The 16,300-nt window shown below is 36.3% G+C and overlaps 1 protein-coding gene across 1 annotated transcript in view; it reads left to right on the top strand.

Moving 5' to 3' along the window:
• The window catches only part of ITGA8 (integrin subunit alpha 8), a 109,877-nt gene that overhangs the window by 45,939 nt on the left and 47,638 nt on the right, over positions 1 to 16,300 (top strand). Inside the window, exons 16-21 of the mRNA XM_057432504.1 lie at positions 5,686 to 5,741; positions 6,268 to 6,422; positions 7,517 to 7,654; positions 8,114 to 8,181; positions 9,104 to 9,251; positions 14,947 to 15,039. Of these exons, the coding sequence (XP_057288487.1) occupies positions 5,686 to 5,741; positions 6,268 to 6,422; positions 7,517 to 7,654; positions 8,114 to 8,181; positions 9,104 to 9,251; positions 14,947 to 15,039 (658 nt within the window). The remainder of the gene's footprint in view (positions 1 to 5,685; positions 5,742 to 6,267; positions 6,423 to 7,516; positions 7,655 to 8,113; positions 8,182 to 9,103; positions 9,252 to 14,946; positions 15,040 to 16,300) is intronic.

Below are 16,300 nucleotides of genomic sequence, written 5' to 3'. Positions count from 1 at the left end.
CTTGAAGCTAATTAAAACAATTTAAGATCAGTTACAAATATAAAATGCTTGCAGGACAGTTGGAGGCTATCTAATAGCACATAATAACACATACAGGCACGTTTACTACACTAGTAAAAATTCACTTAGAAAGGATCCCAGGAACAGCTGATAAAAGAGGCTATTACAAATACATAAGATACTGTTTAAAAGTGCAAATCATAACAAATGAGGAAACTGAAAAAAAATCAGAGCATAAATACGTACAACTTGAATACCAAATAGCAGTGAGTCCTGCCAGAGACACTGTGAGGAACAGATTTCTAGGACAGAAAAAATATTCATATCATTTTATTTAAGCATATTAGAAGCAGAAATCCTGCCAGGAAGTGGGCTGTATGAAAAGGACATCCATGTGTAAAGGAGGACTCCAGAAGACAAGGTGACTGCAGAAATTTTTCACTGCTTTTAAACCAGAGGTGGTCAAAGGGATTCCCCACACTGCAGACATTCTTTATATGAGATGAGTTCTAAAAATCATCTCAAATGTCAAAGTCAGCAAAAGTGTTTTTAGAACAAATTGTTAAATATGAACCATAAAAAATACTCATGACCAGAAAAAGTTCATTCAGTAGTCATAAAGAAACTCAGCTCTGGTACATCTAAATGACTAAATAAGTCAGCTTTCAATGCATCTGGAAAGGGGCTTTCAAGAGAGTTTCACTTTTGCTCTATTCTTCCACACTTTATTGGACTTCCCATATTTGCCATAATGTTCCTTGTTTCTATATCCTGCGTAGAAAATCACCAATGTACAGAGCAATGGGGAAGGCAATTGATAGATCTAAGTTTCACAACTTTTAAAAGCTTTGGCCTTTCTGGAATAGGATCCAGCTCAAGATCCATCCTGACTTTTTGATTCAAGCACCTTTTGATCTAATAGGTGATTTGATAGAGAATTTAAAGTATCAACACTGGGCTGAAGCATATTCATTGATCAAAATTATGTTTTTTCAGAATTTTCAGACTTTCTAAGAATGCTTTTTGTCGTAATGGAAATGATTTTGAAACCCTAACATTTGCCAACAGCGTACTAAAGGAAAAAAGGTGTGGTTTTGCACAAGAAAATAAATAGAAACATTTATGTAAAAAAAATATTCCTGCTGTGAGACATGGTTTTAAAAAACGAGAAAAAACAAAATACGCTCCTTTAACATGCAGTGTTTTCATTACTTTTCATTACTGTGTTATAATAAGCCAGAAGGTATTTGGTTTATATTTACAAGAGTTTTAATACAAGAGCATAATTTAGTTTCTGTCTGCTTTATTCAAAAATACTCATCCCTAAAGATTTGGTTTGTGTTACAAAACAACTGAAGAGCAGCTGCTATTTTCCATGTTGTAGTTTTTCTCCTTAGTTGAAGCTTGTATTGTCCATATGAAAACAATTAGTAGGAAAACTCCAGCAAGCAAAGAATTCCTCAGTCCCATGGGATAGATTTCTGTATCTCTCAGCCAGCTGTGCAACCTGTATAAAATGTGTACGGACTGACACTGCAAAATTAGAATGAAAGAAAACCTCCTACCCAGAAAGTTTGAGGAAGTGTGTGTGTATGAATAATGTAGATTATTCCACATTTTAAACTACTAAGAGAATATTATTTTTGCCAAGATATAGATTGGAAAGCTGCAGCACAGAGGAGACATGCACAAAAGAGACATTTTTATGCACATTCTTAAGAGAATGTGACTCTTTCCGAGTTCCCAAAAACTAACAAATTTGGAACAAATTCTGCAACTTTGAAGCTATGAAAGAAAATGTTAATTTTTCATTATTTTTTTATTATTTTTTTTAAGTTTGAAAGATGCAGGTCGATTTCTGGAAAAGGGGGTAAATAAAACAAACACTTACTTTTTTAAAAGCTGTTTCCACATCATATAATCTATTAAGCCCAAACTGGGTTCCAGCTATCTAGAGGTCTAATTTATCTCTGCACTGGTATTTCTGTTACCATTTGAGATCTGATTATTAAATACTGTTCTTAACTGCATAACTTTTGAACTATTTTTCTGATTTTGCTCCTTTCTATTCCTAGTATTTTCTTTTCCCATTGACTTAATTTGAAACTGGATGTTATTGGTGCCCCATGGATATGGACCTAAGGGCCTTTGTACTGCCTTGAAATATCTTTGTGTGAGATTTGCCCTAGTCTGGAGCAAGCCTGACTCTATGAGTCAGACAGCAAAGTCACGTGGCCAGGAGTCAGAGATCTTGTACCTTACACCTCAGGGGCTGATAGGAGTAAAGTAGGCAAGTTGTGACAGTTGCTACCCAGGAAGCCCATTGCTGTGTTGCAGACCTCTGCTGTGCCAGGAATGCAGCTGGGTGATTTGATAGTATTAGTTTTAGTAGTCCTAGAGGTAGCCAAAAGGCAGTCATTTGAGTTAACCTAGGAGCCTTTGCGTTGCAGCAGTCTGGCCATGTGACATAGCCTAGCCATGGAAACCCTTCAGGATTCAAGCTCTGTGTTGGTCATTCTGGGTCACTGGGTTAGACTTTGGCATAACAAAATCTAAAAGTAGGCCAAGAGCATCAAAATAGAGCTATATTGACTTGCTTTTAAGTATTATTCTTCAAAGAGGAAACAATTTGTTTAAAGGTCATTCATCAGTAGAGGATAATAGCTTCTGCTATTCTTCTGTAGAGGTTTGTGACCTTGCAGGTTAGCTATAAGCCTCACACAGAATGGAGGTCCCTAGCATCAGAGCTTAAAGTGCCTTTCTGCTAATGCATTATTCATTCTTCCTCTCCATGTGCAATTCTGTGTGCTAAAGAAATTGTTAACAATAACAAATGATGTCTGGTAGGATCTGGTCATTTCTTGCTTTTCTCTTCCTGAACTAAGTTTCCTATTTTTTCACCTACTAGAATAGCCAGACCAAAATAAATTCTTTCTGGGATAAACTGCAGTCCGGAAAACATTATATGTAACTGATTTTCTAAGGATTAACCATTTTGAGTAATATTAGGTAATTTGGATTGACTTCTAAAGAGACTACCCTCATGTATGCCATGAGTAGTTTTGAAGAAAGATGAATATTTTTAAGCTACTTCTTCTAATAATTAAAATTTAAAATATAAAATAATTAAAAATGTTTCTGTCTACCTGAAGAACATAAAAGTAATTAAAACAAACCAGTCTGTTGACCTGAGACTACCAGGAAAAGCTAGTAAATTCAGGTTTAAGGCTTTCCTTCTGTTTTGTAGCTGTAGTCAAATACTCTTCAAATCACACATAGATCACACATAAGCTTGGGTGATATGGGCATCTCTTCAGAAAGGCAAGATTGATAGCACGTAAAAGTTCATATGCTTTAGGATGATGGACTTTTTTCCCTCTTGTTCCTTATCTGCTGAAGTTTTCTTCTTTAAACTGTTGTCTTGTTTGGTTGATTGCTCCTACAAGCAAGCTTCTGAGCTCAGCTGTTGTTATTTTTCTGTGCCTAGGAGGTGCTCTGCCTGGAGAGGAAGGAATAAACCTTGGCTCTTAAAGTAACACTTAAGAATGTGACTTGTTATAAAATGTGTATGACAAACTACTCTGTTCATTACAGTACATTAAACATACACTGAAATTGTGCTATTTAACAAGTAAAGCATTTCAGGCTGGATTTTTAACTCAGCCTTTTTTTTAAACATGACAGCACAAAAATTATGTGAGACCTCCAAAGCGAGATCACAAAGTTTAATACATGATGGCAGTTCATGAGCTTGCATTTGTGAAAATACACTATTATGCCATGACGTGCAAGACTGGCCTATGAAGCCTGATGTCTAAATTGCACTAAGGCAATTACACAAGCTTTTCTCATTTTGTTGTTCTGGTCCTCATCCTTGTGTATTAGGGAATAATTGGTTCTTCATGTGTTAGTTCATAATTGCAAAGAAGTAAGAATATGACTGAATTCGCACTTTCCGCATGGAGCGTAGTCATTTGAAGTCTACAGTTAAGTGGAGTTTAATGGCATAAGGCAATATTTTTTTTGCCCAAGAGGAAAATTTAACAGGGTCATGAGAGTGACATGAATCCCAGATGTGGCACAGTTTCATTACATTTGTCAGAGGAAGCAAACATGCAATTAGAATGTGATTATAGGTTATTTTAAAGGTTATGTCGCTGGGTTTGAATCCACTGCATGGAGAAGTTAGTCTATAGTATAATACTAGTGAGGAGATTAAGAGCAATGACTACTTTAAATTTGCTTTTTTTTGACCCAAGATGATTTCACATCTTCCAGTGCTAACCTACAATCCATGTTTAACTGAGTCTTACATATACGTACACATACCCATATGCATACACATACACATATACAATAAAACATTTTCTGAAGCCATGAAAATGCTCTTGAAAAATGATTGGTAACCAGGACAGTTGAAAGTTTTAGAGAGCCCCAAACCCTTCACATCAGCAATTTTCTTACATTATATGGGACTTATTTGGAAATAATAGTGTGGAGAGCTAAGTACTTGTGGAATGTGACAGCAGGAATCAAAAATCAGAAGCATTTTTCCAGTGACAGACTTCTTGTTTTCCCACTCATCAGGAAAGTACACCCTGTTAACAGTAACAAGCATTAGTATTCCTGTTTCCCTGGCTATCCAGAGTAACTTGTGAAAGTTTTTTAACATATGATTCAGTTATGTATTTATATAACTTGCATAGATTCCTTATGAAGTTAAACTTTTCTACAAGCATTTATAATTTTTAGGTTTTTAAAATTAATTTTTATAGTATATCTTCTTAGAATTTATCAGCCAATAAACTATGATAGGCTTCTCCTGTCAGATGTTGAGTGTAACTGCAAATTTATTGCTTGTCTTACAGAGAAATAGAAATAAATGCTCATTATGAGAAGTAATTATGTCTGAAGTGATGTTTATGTAATACAGTTGTAACTGTGATGCGAATATTGCTAGGCTCAAAAAAAGATTCCTGTACACTATGAGCAGGCAAATGAAAAACAATTAACTTACAGTGTTTTGCATTGTGTTGAATGTGTTGCATTAGTATATTAACTAATGGACATGGATAATCACTTTCTCTGTACTTTGATTTAGGTCAGGTATCTGTCACTTTATGCAAAATGTAGCAAATTAAAATACATTCTGGTTAGTGTTGTGCCACACAAATTGAACAATTCCGTTGGTATGTTTGGAGTGAATTAGAGCTTTTTTGAAATAATGAATAATGGAATATCATGGAATACATTGGCATCCTGTGTGTTTTGATTTGATAGAAAACAGCTTGAGTGTTGGCTACATGCTCAAGGATCTTTCTTATTTGATCATGATGAAGCAATAAGGACTTCTGCAGACAGCTTCATACAAAGGTGGTTTGCTGAAGGTCAACATAAGGAACCCAACTTTGCCAATAGTATTGGAAGTGTTATGTCTGTAGGCTGTCTCAAGAATTAATGGGAACAGAGGCTCTTCTCCATACCTTTCCCTGGAAGATATTCAGACCTTCTCTTCTTTGATTATTAGCGGACTGTAGGAGAGTTGCTAACTTAGAGAATGTCACAGGTAGCTAAAAGCAGATCTCAAAATATTTTTGAGAAAAGGAAAAGAAAGCTTAAAAGGTATGACTTGGGAACTGCCAATTCTCTTTCTGCTAATAATTACTTCTACTTTTTTGTATGTAGCTTCACTGTAAGAGTCTGCGCAGATTTTGAAGGTCAAAGTATTTCAGATGGGATAGGTAAGAAGTGTTTTGTATTCCTGTAATTTAATCTGTCCCACTCAATTTCAGATGTATTTTTATTTTAAAACTTAAAACATGATAGGAGTGAGATCTCCCTAAGGCAAGAAAATAGTTAAAATGATGTGTGTGTGTGTAGGTATATACAGATACATATATATAACACAAAGCTTATATTATTCACTTGAAGGATTTTTTTATTCAGCTTAGGCAATTTTCAAAATAAAACCAAGAATGTACCCTGTTGGAGAATGTTCTGTTCTGAAAATAAATAAATAAATAAATAAGAAGAAGCAGAAGTTCAGTAAAAGTACAGTCTGTAAATGAAATTAGTAAACTTAAATTACATATACTCCATTTTGGATTAAAAACTACTGTGCTGCTAAACAGACAGGCACTTAAACCATGAATTAGTCTTGCTTGGAAGACTTTATTAGAGTAATTGTCTATAATACATAAGTAATCATTTACTATTTTTTCTTTCCATGTTAAATTAATAAAAATGTGATTTACTTCTGTCCTTTAGTGCTGAAAGGTGAATTGCAATTAGATTCATTGAAACAGAAAGGAGCTGTTAAGAGGACCCTCTTCTTTGATTACCATCAGTCACATCATTATTTCTCCATTGTGATAGAAAGACAGAAACAGCTCCATTGCCAGGACTTTCTTGTTTATCTCAGAGTAAGTTGTTCAAAATACTTTGGACTGTCATCATCATTTGAGTAGTATCAAGCATTCAAAGATAATAATAGAAAAAAGAGTCACTGGAAAAGGAAGAACAATTTCCATTGTTCTTAGATCCCAAAATTGCACCCTCACCTGGGTGTCCAGAACATTCTTCTACCTGGGCAAAATTCTCTATGTAAATCTTTGGCTCATCTTTTGTCAATGTAAAAGAAAGACTCCTTTAAAGAGTGTACAGTTCCTCTGTGTACAAATACATTCACTTCATGCTTTTCTGGGAATTCTGATTAAATACTGCATCTCCTGATACAAAAATGCAAGATTGCTCTCCCTGTAGTGTTCACAGTGGGACAGTCCACTAAACATGCGAAAGATCATGCCAATTCATTTTCAAAAGGTATTTTAAAGGAGTGTCACCAGCAATACTGGCCTACAATTAATCTATTTTTAAAATACTTTTAAGATATTTTAAAATGTTTTTAGAAAAATTGAAACTGGAACTCAGGTTGTGAAAGTGTCATTAGTTACTCACTTGCAGCTGGAATTACCTCATGCAACTGAAGCAGATTCCAAGGCTGGTCCTAAAAATGCAGTGGAAGGTAAAAGAAAGAAGTCTCGAGCAGTATGTAAAGCAATACCTAAGCAATAAAGGTGGTGGAGTATTACCATTGCTAATCCATATAAATTCTTGAGTTTGGAGTAAACCAACAAAGTTACCTCCACAAATCCACACATGCCCTACCTCCACTCTGAAAGGCAGGTGGGCAGTAGCTGGTAGGAGTTGGTTCTGTGTGTCTCTTTTAAACAGCTTCATTTTAGGCTAATGCTTTGAAAAAATTCTGAGTCTACTCAGCTCAGCCAGCTTCTTCCAGATGTGTGGCTGTGGAGGCAATGTGTTCTGGGCATTCCAGTTACTGGTGAGTCACTTTGCTTTCCTAATGACATTGCCTACAGCCATAATTTGGCCAGCAGCTGTCAGAAGCATATCTTTACCTTGATAAAGACTGAAGTCTGAATCTGTTGCTATACTGTACTAATCTAAAATAATTATATTTAACCGTTGTTTTTTATTATGTGATTGTTGCTTACAGGATGAAACAGAATTTAGAGATAAACTGTCTCCCATCAGTATAAACTTGAATTATAGTTTGGATGAATCCAGTTTTGAAGATAGCTTGACTGTGAAGCCAATACTGAACTATTACCAGAAAAGCTCATTAACAGAACAGGTATGAATTTTGCATGCCACATTTTCTGTATTATAAACATGAAAGCATTTACAAATACTCTGTCATCTTCCTTATAACAGAATATCATGCCAAGAAATTGCACAACAAGGATTTAATTAATTCAAAATGTAAATTGAATATAAATATAGAAACAGGCCTTTAAAGCATTTCCAAAACTTTGTTGTGTTGATAATTTTAATTTCATTCTAGAATATATAAGACAATTTAGTGTGGGAAAGGGCCTGAAAAGTGTTACTATTCTGCTAAAGGCGTAGTTGACAGTATAAATAGTCTCCAACTACTCATGTGGAAAGGAACTTACAGAAATGAGAGATTGATTCACTATGGCAGTGCTAGTGATACTAAAGAAATTTGAGTTAGTGATATTTAATGAAGTGATTTAAACTCTGAAGGATGTACTAACTGTATTACAACTTCATTTATTTTGCAACAATCCAGGCTTACATTCTGGTTGACTGTGGGGAGGACAACTTGTGCATTCCTGACTTGCAGCTTTTTGCTATGCCGTAAGTTATATAAAATAAACGATGCCACATATAACAAAATCTGGACTCTTATAGCTGCCTTAACAGAATGTGTAGAAAACAGTTCTGTTGCTTGCTGTAGCTTACTCTTTCTTACCTAATTTCCAGATTTTAATTTGGACATCCATTTCCTCTAGAAAACCCAGAAGTGGAGAAATACACGCTTGAAAACATATTTTTGTCAGACACATTCATGATGTCTAATGGCTATCATAGAAAACATGGTTTTGCAAGTTTTGCTAGGAGTGATCCTAGTTGTCTTAATGCTGAGAGATAATACAAATGATTGTTCAAAGATTTTAAATTTGTTCATTTCAGTGTGCCAGTGACTTTGAACTTGGGACACAGTCCACCTGAACTGAATGTACAGTGAAGTGAACGCGTCTCAGAATAACAGAATTTCAAAACATGGCAACAGTTCCTCCAATAGAGGGAGAAATATGTCAAGTGGGGAATCTCTGACAGGTGACTGTGCCATCAAAATCAGTACATAGCTGTGAAAGGAAAGGGCACAGTGCCACTGAAAGTCTTCTGTCATCATTCATTTTACAATGGGCATGAGGGGAAAACTGGAATTCCACCACCCTTGTGCCCTCTGGAAAACACTGCTGATGGGACCCCTGTGGCAAGCAGTTCCTACGCTAAATACTTCTTTGTGGTTAGAAAGCAGTCAGGCTCTGAAATTTTGTATCAGTAATTTTCAAGTTTTGCGGTAAGCCACAGAACCTACCCAGTGCTGGCATTCTTTCCCATGGGGTCATTTTTATGGAAAATATTTTATTCTCTGTTCACAGAATATTTTTCAGAACAGATGCTATGAGAGCAAAATGTCCTTCTGCTTTATTCATATGTAAATTGTAATTGTGCATGTTTTTACTCCTGACAAGTAGTGTGTCCTTTACAGGGATAAAGATCAGCTAATAATTGGAGAAGAAAACTATGTCATGCTCATAATAAATCCACGGAATGATGGGGAAGGAGCCTATGAAGCTGAACTACATATAAAGATTCCACCTGAAGCAGATTACACTGGGGTTGAACGCAACAACAAGGTAAATGAAAATCAAAATGTTAGTGATAAAAAAGCAGAACTGGGAGCAAGGTTCACCACCTGTCAGGGTATATATAGAACCCAAAAGCAGCAAGTAAAGAGGTGCCTCTTATGGAGGGAGATTCTATCGACTCTCAGCTGTCCTTGCTTACACAGGCCAGGCTAAAGATTAGCTATGTCGCCAAAAGTTGGGAGGGATGGGAGCATTCTGTTCAGAGTCAGCTCAAGTCCAGCTCCTTGCTATTAACTTAGTTATAATATCATACAGATACTGTCACATTTCTCCTAGGGCTAGAGGTATTTGCATCATTCAGATTCTGAAGCAGTAAACCTTACCAGTAGCGGGCAGTGATAGTACAGAATTCCCTGAGTGCTTCCAACCTTGGATTCTGTGTTACCAGCTCTCAGTCAAAGCTAATGAGCCCTGCTGAACCCCAGACACTTGGACACTGCTTTCTTATGGTCCCAGCACACCAGTGTTTTACCATTATTAAGGATATCCCAGTCTCTCATATCCTGAATAGCTGAACATTGACTGCAGTATAAACTTGACTCATTTGTAGTCATTATCTTATCTTATGGATAGGCCAAAAAAGCAGTTCTAATGTAGAATGTGTCAGTGTTCACAGAAGGACTAATGTTGACTGAAGTCCTGCTGAGCTGAACTGAACACACAGTGTTTCCTTTTGGGGTCTGTTTGTTTTCTAAGAGCAAAGGCGAAACACTATCCTGCAAACAAGCAGAGTGTTCATGTATTCTCTGTTGGACAGCAAGTCTCAATCGCCTCATCTGCACATAAATCTCCCAAGCTGTTGCAACATGAGCTTGCTTTTTTCTGTCAGTGCCTGGAATGTTCAGAAAGGGCCTCAAGGGTGAGAGTGGGAGAAAACAAGTTAATTTCCTTTCTAAAGGCAAATGTTTTAAGGAAGTTGAAAGTAACTTACCAGGCATTTCCTTATCCTCTTACTTTTCCTACTTATTCCATAAAAAGAAATATCATTAAGTTCTTTCTGAGACGGAGCAAAACATTAGTCCTACTATCTGTGTCATTCTTGGCGTCTTCTACATTTCAAGGGCAGTTTTCACAAGGGTTACGTATGGTACTGAAAGCAAGTTCAGTCTTTCTATTGGTTTTAAACTGTAAAAATTTTTAAAACTATGGTCTTCATGATACTATGGTTTCATTTAAATAAACTGAAAAATTCACTTCTTAGTGCAGTTGGAAAGAAATTGGTATTGTAATTTTCTTTTAAAAGACAAAGATAAAATCTTTTGGCATTTAACTGCTGGTGGAGGTTGTCTCTAGTATGTGTTCAGTCACTTTTCTGTACTGCCATATGTCATCTAAAACTGCTGTGAACATGACAAAGAACATATAATCTTTGTAATTTAAAAAGCAAATTTAGACTGGAAAAACAGATTTTTACACTCAAACATTCTTTTATAACCTTCCTGTGTTATTTTTTCATTTAATTCATTCTGTCTAAATGTACAAATTAAGTAATTTGATCACTTCAAACAAGAATTAGCAGGATTTTTAATTTTTTTCCCCTGAGTGCTCAGAGGTTCATTTGTTACCAGGATGGCCAAATTCTTAGGGGCCATAGTATAAATGAGTATAAATTAAAGAGGGACTTAATTATTTCAATCTATAGGGCTTAAAAGAAATATGGCGGCTTGAACTGCTTGACAAGAACACAGAAGAAATTATCACACTGCTATGCAGTAACACTGAGTTACATGGAAAAAAGGTCTCTAGTCTGTTGGTCCTTTGAGGCATGGACCATAGATTAAAATGACTGTTTTACTGTCAGTTTCAGTGGAGTCAGGATTTCACTTCTGAATTTGTGTATGCACTGCACTCTGCCAATGGGGCGTCTGTGACTGTTCCTGAAATGTACTTCATTTAATACAGTTATTTGAGCAGACAGTAGGATTTGTGGTAGAGCTTGTTGCAACATGCTCTTAAAGCTCTGCAGCGAAGGATTTCATTGACTCTTCAGTGCATCAGTGTTTACAGTCCTCTGTGTAGCTGTTTTTTTTCCAAACTGCAGAATTCCTTGTATTAAGGCAGAGATAATATTCACCTCAGAGCCAGCAAAACACGTAGACTCAGAGCAGAATAAATGAAATTTAATGAGCTGAGTAAATAATTCAGTACATTTCTGATGGAACTGAAAAATGTTTAGAATCAAATCATTCTATTATGCTGCCATTATTTCAAAGTAACTATACTCATAAAGGATATTAAGCTTCTTTATTATGGGGTTACTCTGAATTTAGTCTACCTAACAGAGAAACAAATTTATGCCTTAAGTGTTTCCTGTCCAAACTGATTTTTTTCAAACAACTTGTTGGGTTATATACTCATTTGAATTACACTAAGAAAGTGTTAAAGTCAACAACTTAACTGAAAATTCACTTGCCTTCAGCTTTATGGAATACAATGTTTGATCTGCCTCAGTTGACATTATCTTGTTATCGCCAGCCTGATTCTGTACCATATTGTACATACACTGTGCAACCATACCAAGGGAGTATTTTCAAAGATGTACATGATCAAAGGCAAGCAGAGAGCCAAGTAAAGGCATGTGATCTTAAAGTTTGAGGCCAAGGATATAATTTTAAAGTTTCATTGATTCTTGCACATGCTGATACTTCCTTCAGTCAAAAGCTGATTAATGAAATGCAGTGATTTACAATGAAATCAAATGTGTTATTCATTAGTTGTATTGCTGAAACACTTAAAAGGTCTAGAGACCAGGTAAATGAGTAAATTACCACAGCTTTACTAGTTCCTGGAAACCCACTGGCTTGTAGTAACTGTCCATATGCATTAGGTGTGGAGTTACTGAGATTAGTTGCAATGGAAAAACTATAACCACATATTATATTACCTCATATTTCCACGGCCAGCAGTAGATCCAGAGACAGTATATACATGCTGTATGGTATATTCTTACACTACAATAGCAAGACTGTGTGTTTGAACCTCAAGCCATTGCTTGAATACTGTGCTCTAATCCTTTGCCCGGTGAAAGAGTTCCCCGTATTGAACCCCTCAATCCTGCCTTAGTAGCAATGGCTGGAACCCAGATTCTCGTGGAATAATTAGAAGAAGTAGGTCAGACAAATACAAAGCCCTGAAAGGTATTTGTTCCACACCAAATACATGATGAATTTTGGCATAACTGTTTCTGTGCAGGCTAGAAACTGCAGACCACGACCAGTGGATAAGCGCTGGGCCATTATCCTCATGCCTTTCTCAACTAAAGCATGACACTCTGTTAAAATAGGAGAAGACCTGAAACATTCTTGTCTTACCTGAAAATTCTTACAATAAGTCCATGGTAGCTGACTAGATATGATATGATTTGAATTTTGTGAGGACAAATACTTGCTCTTCATACCTCAGCTAGATGAGAAGCTAGTTTCTGACACCTCGTACCTTATCCATCCACTTTTCCTCAGAAAATAAAATTGGAAGGTATTGATCAAGGAGAGGGAGGAGATGTCTTTACTCTGCAGCCTGTTGTGCTTAACTATTCTGGCATCAATTAGCAATTCATTGCTAAGACCACCAGAAAGAGTTTCAAGTTCGTAGGCTGCCTGGATTACTTAAAGCATCCAATCATTTTCCAGTTAAAATGCACCCTAGGAGCACATGTGTTAATTGTTGGGGTTTTGCTTCTGCCAAAAAAAGACCATGTGTTGCTATAAAATTATAAATTGCTGCCAGTGGCAGGTAGAAGGATTCTGTGGCAAAACCTTCCATCTGGCTGAGTTCCATATGAGCTCACCCATACTGACAGTGCTAGGTATATAAGTCTCTGCTCTTGCTTGCTTCTTGCCTGGTTTTAATTTTCCTCTTTTGTACTTAACCACCTCAAAAAGGTGATCAGTGAATGAAAAAAAGGCAATAAATCTCAGTATTGAAGAAATTCTATCACATCTGACCCTTTGCCACATCTTTATGCTGCACAAATTAGCTTTTGTGATGCTGGTCATATATATTCTGAGCCATTAATCATTTTCAGTCTAAGAGCATAACCTCTAAACTGGGGAAAACCTAATCACAAGTCTCTATTTGCTCAGACTTTGAGGGACAAAACCTATGTGATAAGGGCTGATTTGCTGTCTGTGCTGGTCTATGATACAGTATTAATAAAGTGCCAAATGTCAAATTTAGATGGATTTTTATTTTCTAATATTTAGACCTCAGTTTCAACACGCACCACCAAACAAAATCAAAACTATAAACCCACACATCACGCTAAAATGAACAGTTTTCCAAACAAGTGTGGTTTCAGCTGTGTTAAGGCCCTCTTTTCTCCCATGTGTTGCTTCCCACTTCTAATTAACCAGCTGGAAAGAGTGCAAAAATCCCTCCCTCCAACCCTAGAGAGTCTTGAAAAGGCTATTAGTGCACTGGACATGCTGTATAACAAACTGCTTCCTCCTACCAAACTGTTAAAAGTGTCAGTATACAATGAGGCATACTGACTGAGGGCATGCTTCACATGGGCTTCTTTTAGGACATGCCCTATCTTTTTCTTTTAATCTCAGGAAATGATAAGGTCAGCATGTCCATGCTGACTTTTACAGATAAGAATTAGTCACTAGTCAGTGGTCTGTAGATTTCTCAGGTCTTTTTATATAAAGAGCATGACCTTGCACGTATCGTTTAATCTGTAAGAATCACAAATGAGAGGAAAAGTAGTGAGAGAGCCTTATAGCAACAACTAGCTGCATCCTGCTTTTACAAAGCTGGTTTACTTCTGCACAGATGTAGAAGTATTTTATTGAATATGCTGAAGAGGAAAACAGAAAAGTAAGCAAGCGTTTTGTTGCTTTGTCTTACTCTGTATCTCTTAACTTGTACTATTTGTGGCTGTTTCTCCTTTTATGCAGTCTGTTTTGCCACAGATGATAACAACTAATGATAAAGACTAAAGGGTTAAAAAAAAAAATAAAAAATGAATACATTTAACATTAAGAGCTTTAGAGGGAAATTATACGATTGTATCCTCAAAGTTACTGAACAAAACTGCCTGGGAAATGTTAGGTACAAACTGGACTTTCAATGAAGAGTTGCTGGAAAAACAGTTAAATTGTACTTATTGCTGTAAGCAAAAAGTACTTTAATTTCTCATAATGTGAAAATCTATAATCTCCTTTGTTGCTGAATTCTAGACACAGGTAACAGTTTATGTTTTTACACAAGTATTTAATATTCTAAGTACTATACCACATGTTGGAAACTAAAGTTTTAGACTTGGTCCATAATAAAGTTCTGCCGATGCCAGAAATTCAGTCTGTAGAGACTTCTCATGATGGATAACAACTATGGCAATTAATGTAAGGCCTATTCTTCTCACCCGGTTTTGCCTACTCTTCTTGTCTCTGTTGAGTCATCAGGGCTATAGGAATGATTCACAACAACAAAGCAGTATATTAAAACTAGGAATAGAGTGATCTCATCATGGCTCTTAAGGTACTGGGAAACTTTCCTGTTTGTTTTTCCCTGGCATCAGTTCTCCCCCATTGTCTGACAATAACCAACTAGATGTTTTGATAGTTCACTGAGCAGGTGTCTGAAATCAAAAGACATGTCACAGACAAAAAGACATCACTTTCCCAGCCGGATACATTTCACTGTGATCTCTGACCTCCATATTGGTGTCCTTTTGTTACAGGCCCTGCGTGTATTGAGCTGTGATTACAAGATGGAAAATGAAACTAGAATGGTGGTTTGTGATCTTGGGAACCCCCTGGTGGCTGGTGCAAACGTAAGGGAAAACCAGATGCATTTACTGATTTTTACCTAATTGAATTTTAAAGGGGAGAAAATGGAAAACTACTCGATTAGCAGAATGTGTCCCAGTAAGCAGCATGTAAAACAAATTATTTACTTGGACAGGAAATTGTCAGTGTAGTAAGAGGAAGAACTGTGCTTCTGAAAAACTAACAATTTGTGTTCTGAAAGGTTAGTGATGTTAAAGCCTGTGTTTTGTTTCACTTACTGTAAGGAAAATGAGTGGCTCAATTTAAGTCAGAGAAGTTGCGCTAGTATAATGAAGAGAGAATCCCAATCTATAAAGTGATCTGTTTATTTCTCCCTTTTAGTATTCTTTCTACTTATGATATGTATAGTAAATGACAGCTTCTTTGCTTGATTATTATCTTGAGTGCGCAAGAGTTGTCTTATCATTTATATCATGATTTATATATATATGTGAAAATATGGTTGGAATCAAGTTTTCTTTCAAGTTATTAATGTCATTCTAAACATTTTCCTAAGACATTTACTCAGAAATCATGCTACACATCAGATGGAACATTGGTAGCCTTGTTTTTAGACGAAAGTAGAACTGAATAATAACTGACAATCGACAGCAGATAAGGATTAAACATAGGTTTGGAGATGAAGAAAGTGCTATCCATTCCACAGCTATCATCACTTCTATTTCATGACAAAACAGGGCAATCCCAGAAGTGCTGAATCCATTAATGTTGGACTATGAATCCCCTTCCAGAGGAATTTTAGTGCTGCTCATAAATTCATAAATGCTATGAATATTTAACTAAATCCAGATAATCCAACTTCTATACCTAGATAAAAAGCTGTCCTAATAAAAATCTAAGCAGTCAACATGAACATACATGAAGAATAAAAAAAGAGCTCTTAATTGAAAACTACCACAGTTTTCATTTCATACTGGATCTGGGGCTTTGCAAAGAAACCAAAGCAAATCTTAGTATTTTCAAAATCCTACCAAATTAAGATTTGTCCTATGGAAGATCAGTATTTCACTCTTCAGCCTTTCTATAAAGAAGTGTTCTCCTGGCCTCTTATGATCTTGAAGCATTTCCTGCCTGACCCTCAATAGTAAGAACAAATTGGGTCATAGAATAGGAGACTGGGACTAGAATAAACTTGTTTGGATCATAGGATTAGCTTCAGATCAGTCATGGAGCTTTTGAAAATGAGTGTGAGACCAGGTGTCTCATACAGTCTGCTTTCATGGCCATGAGCAGTCCCAGAGAGAC

Source organism: Pezoporus wallicus, unplaced genomic scaffold (assembly GCF_028554395.1).
Source record: "Pezoporus wallicus isolate ANWC-B61680 ecotype Strahan unplaced genomic scaffold, APGP_CSIRO_Pwel_v1 scaffold_2584, whole genome shotgun sequence".
Classification (NCBI taxonomy): domain Eukaryota; kingdom Metazoa; phylum Chordata; class Aves; order Psittaciformes; family Psittacidae; genus Pezoporus; species Pezoporus wallicus.
Note: the sequence above shows the minus strand (reverse complement) of the source record. Positions and strands in the feature narration are given on the sequence as shown.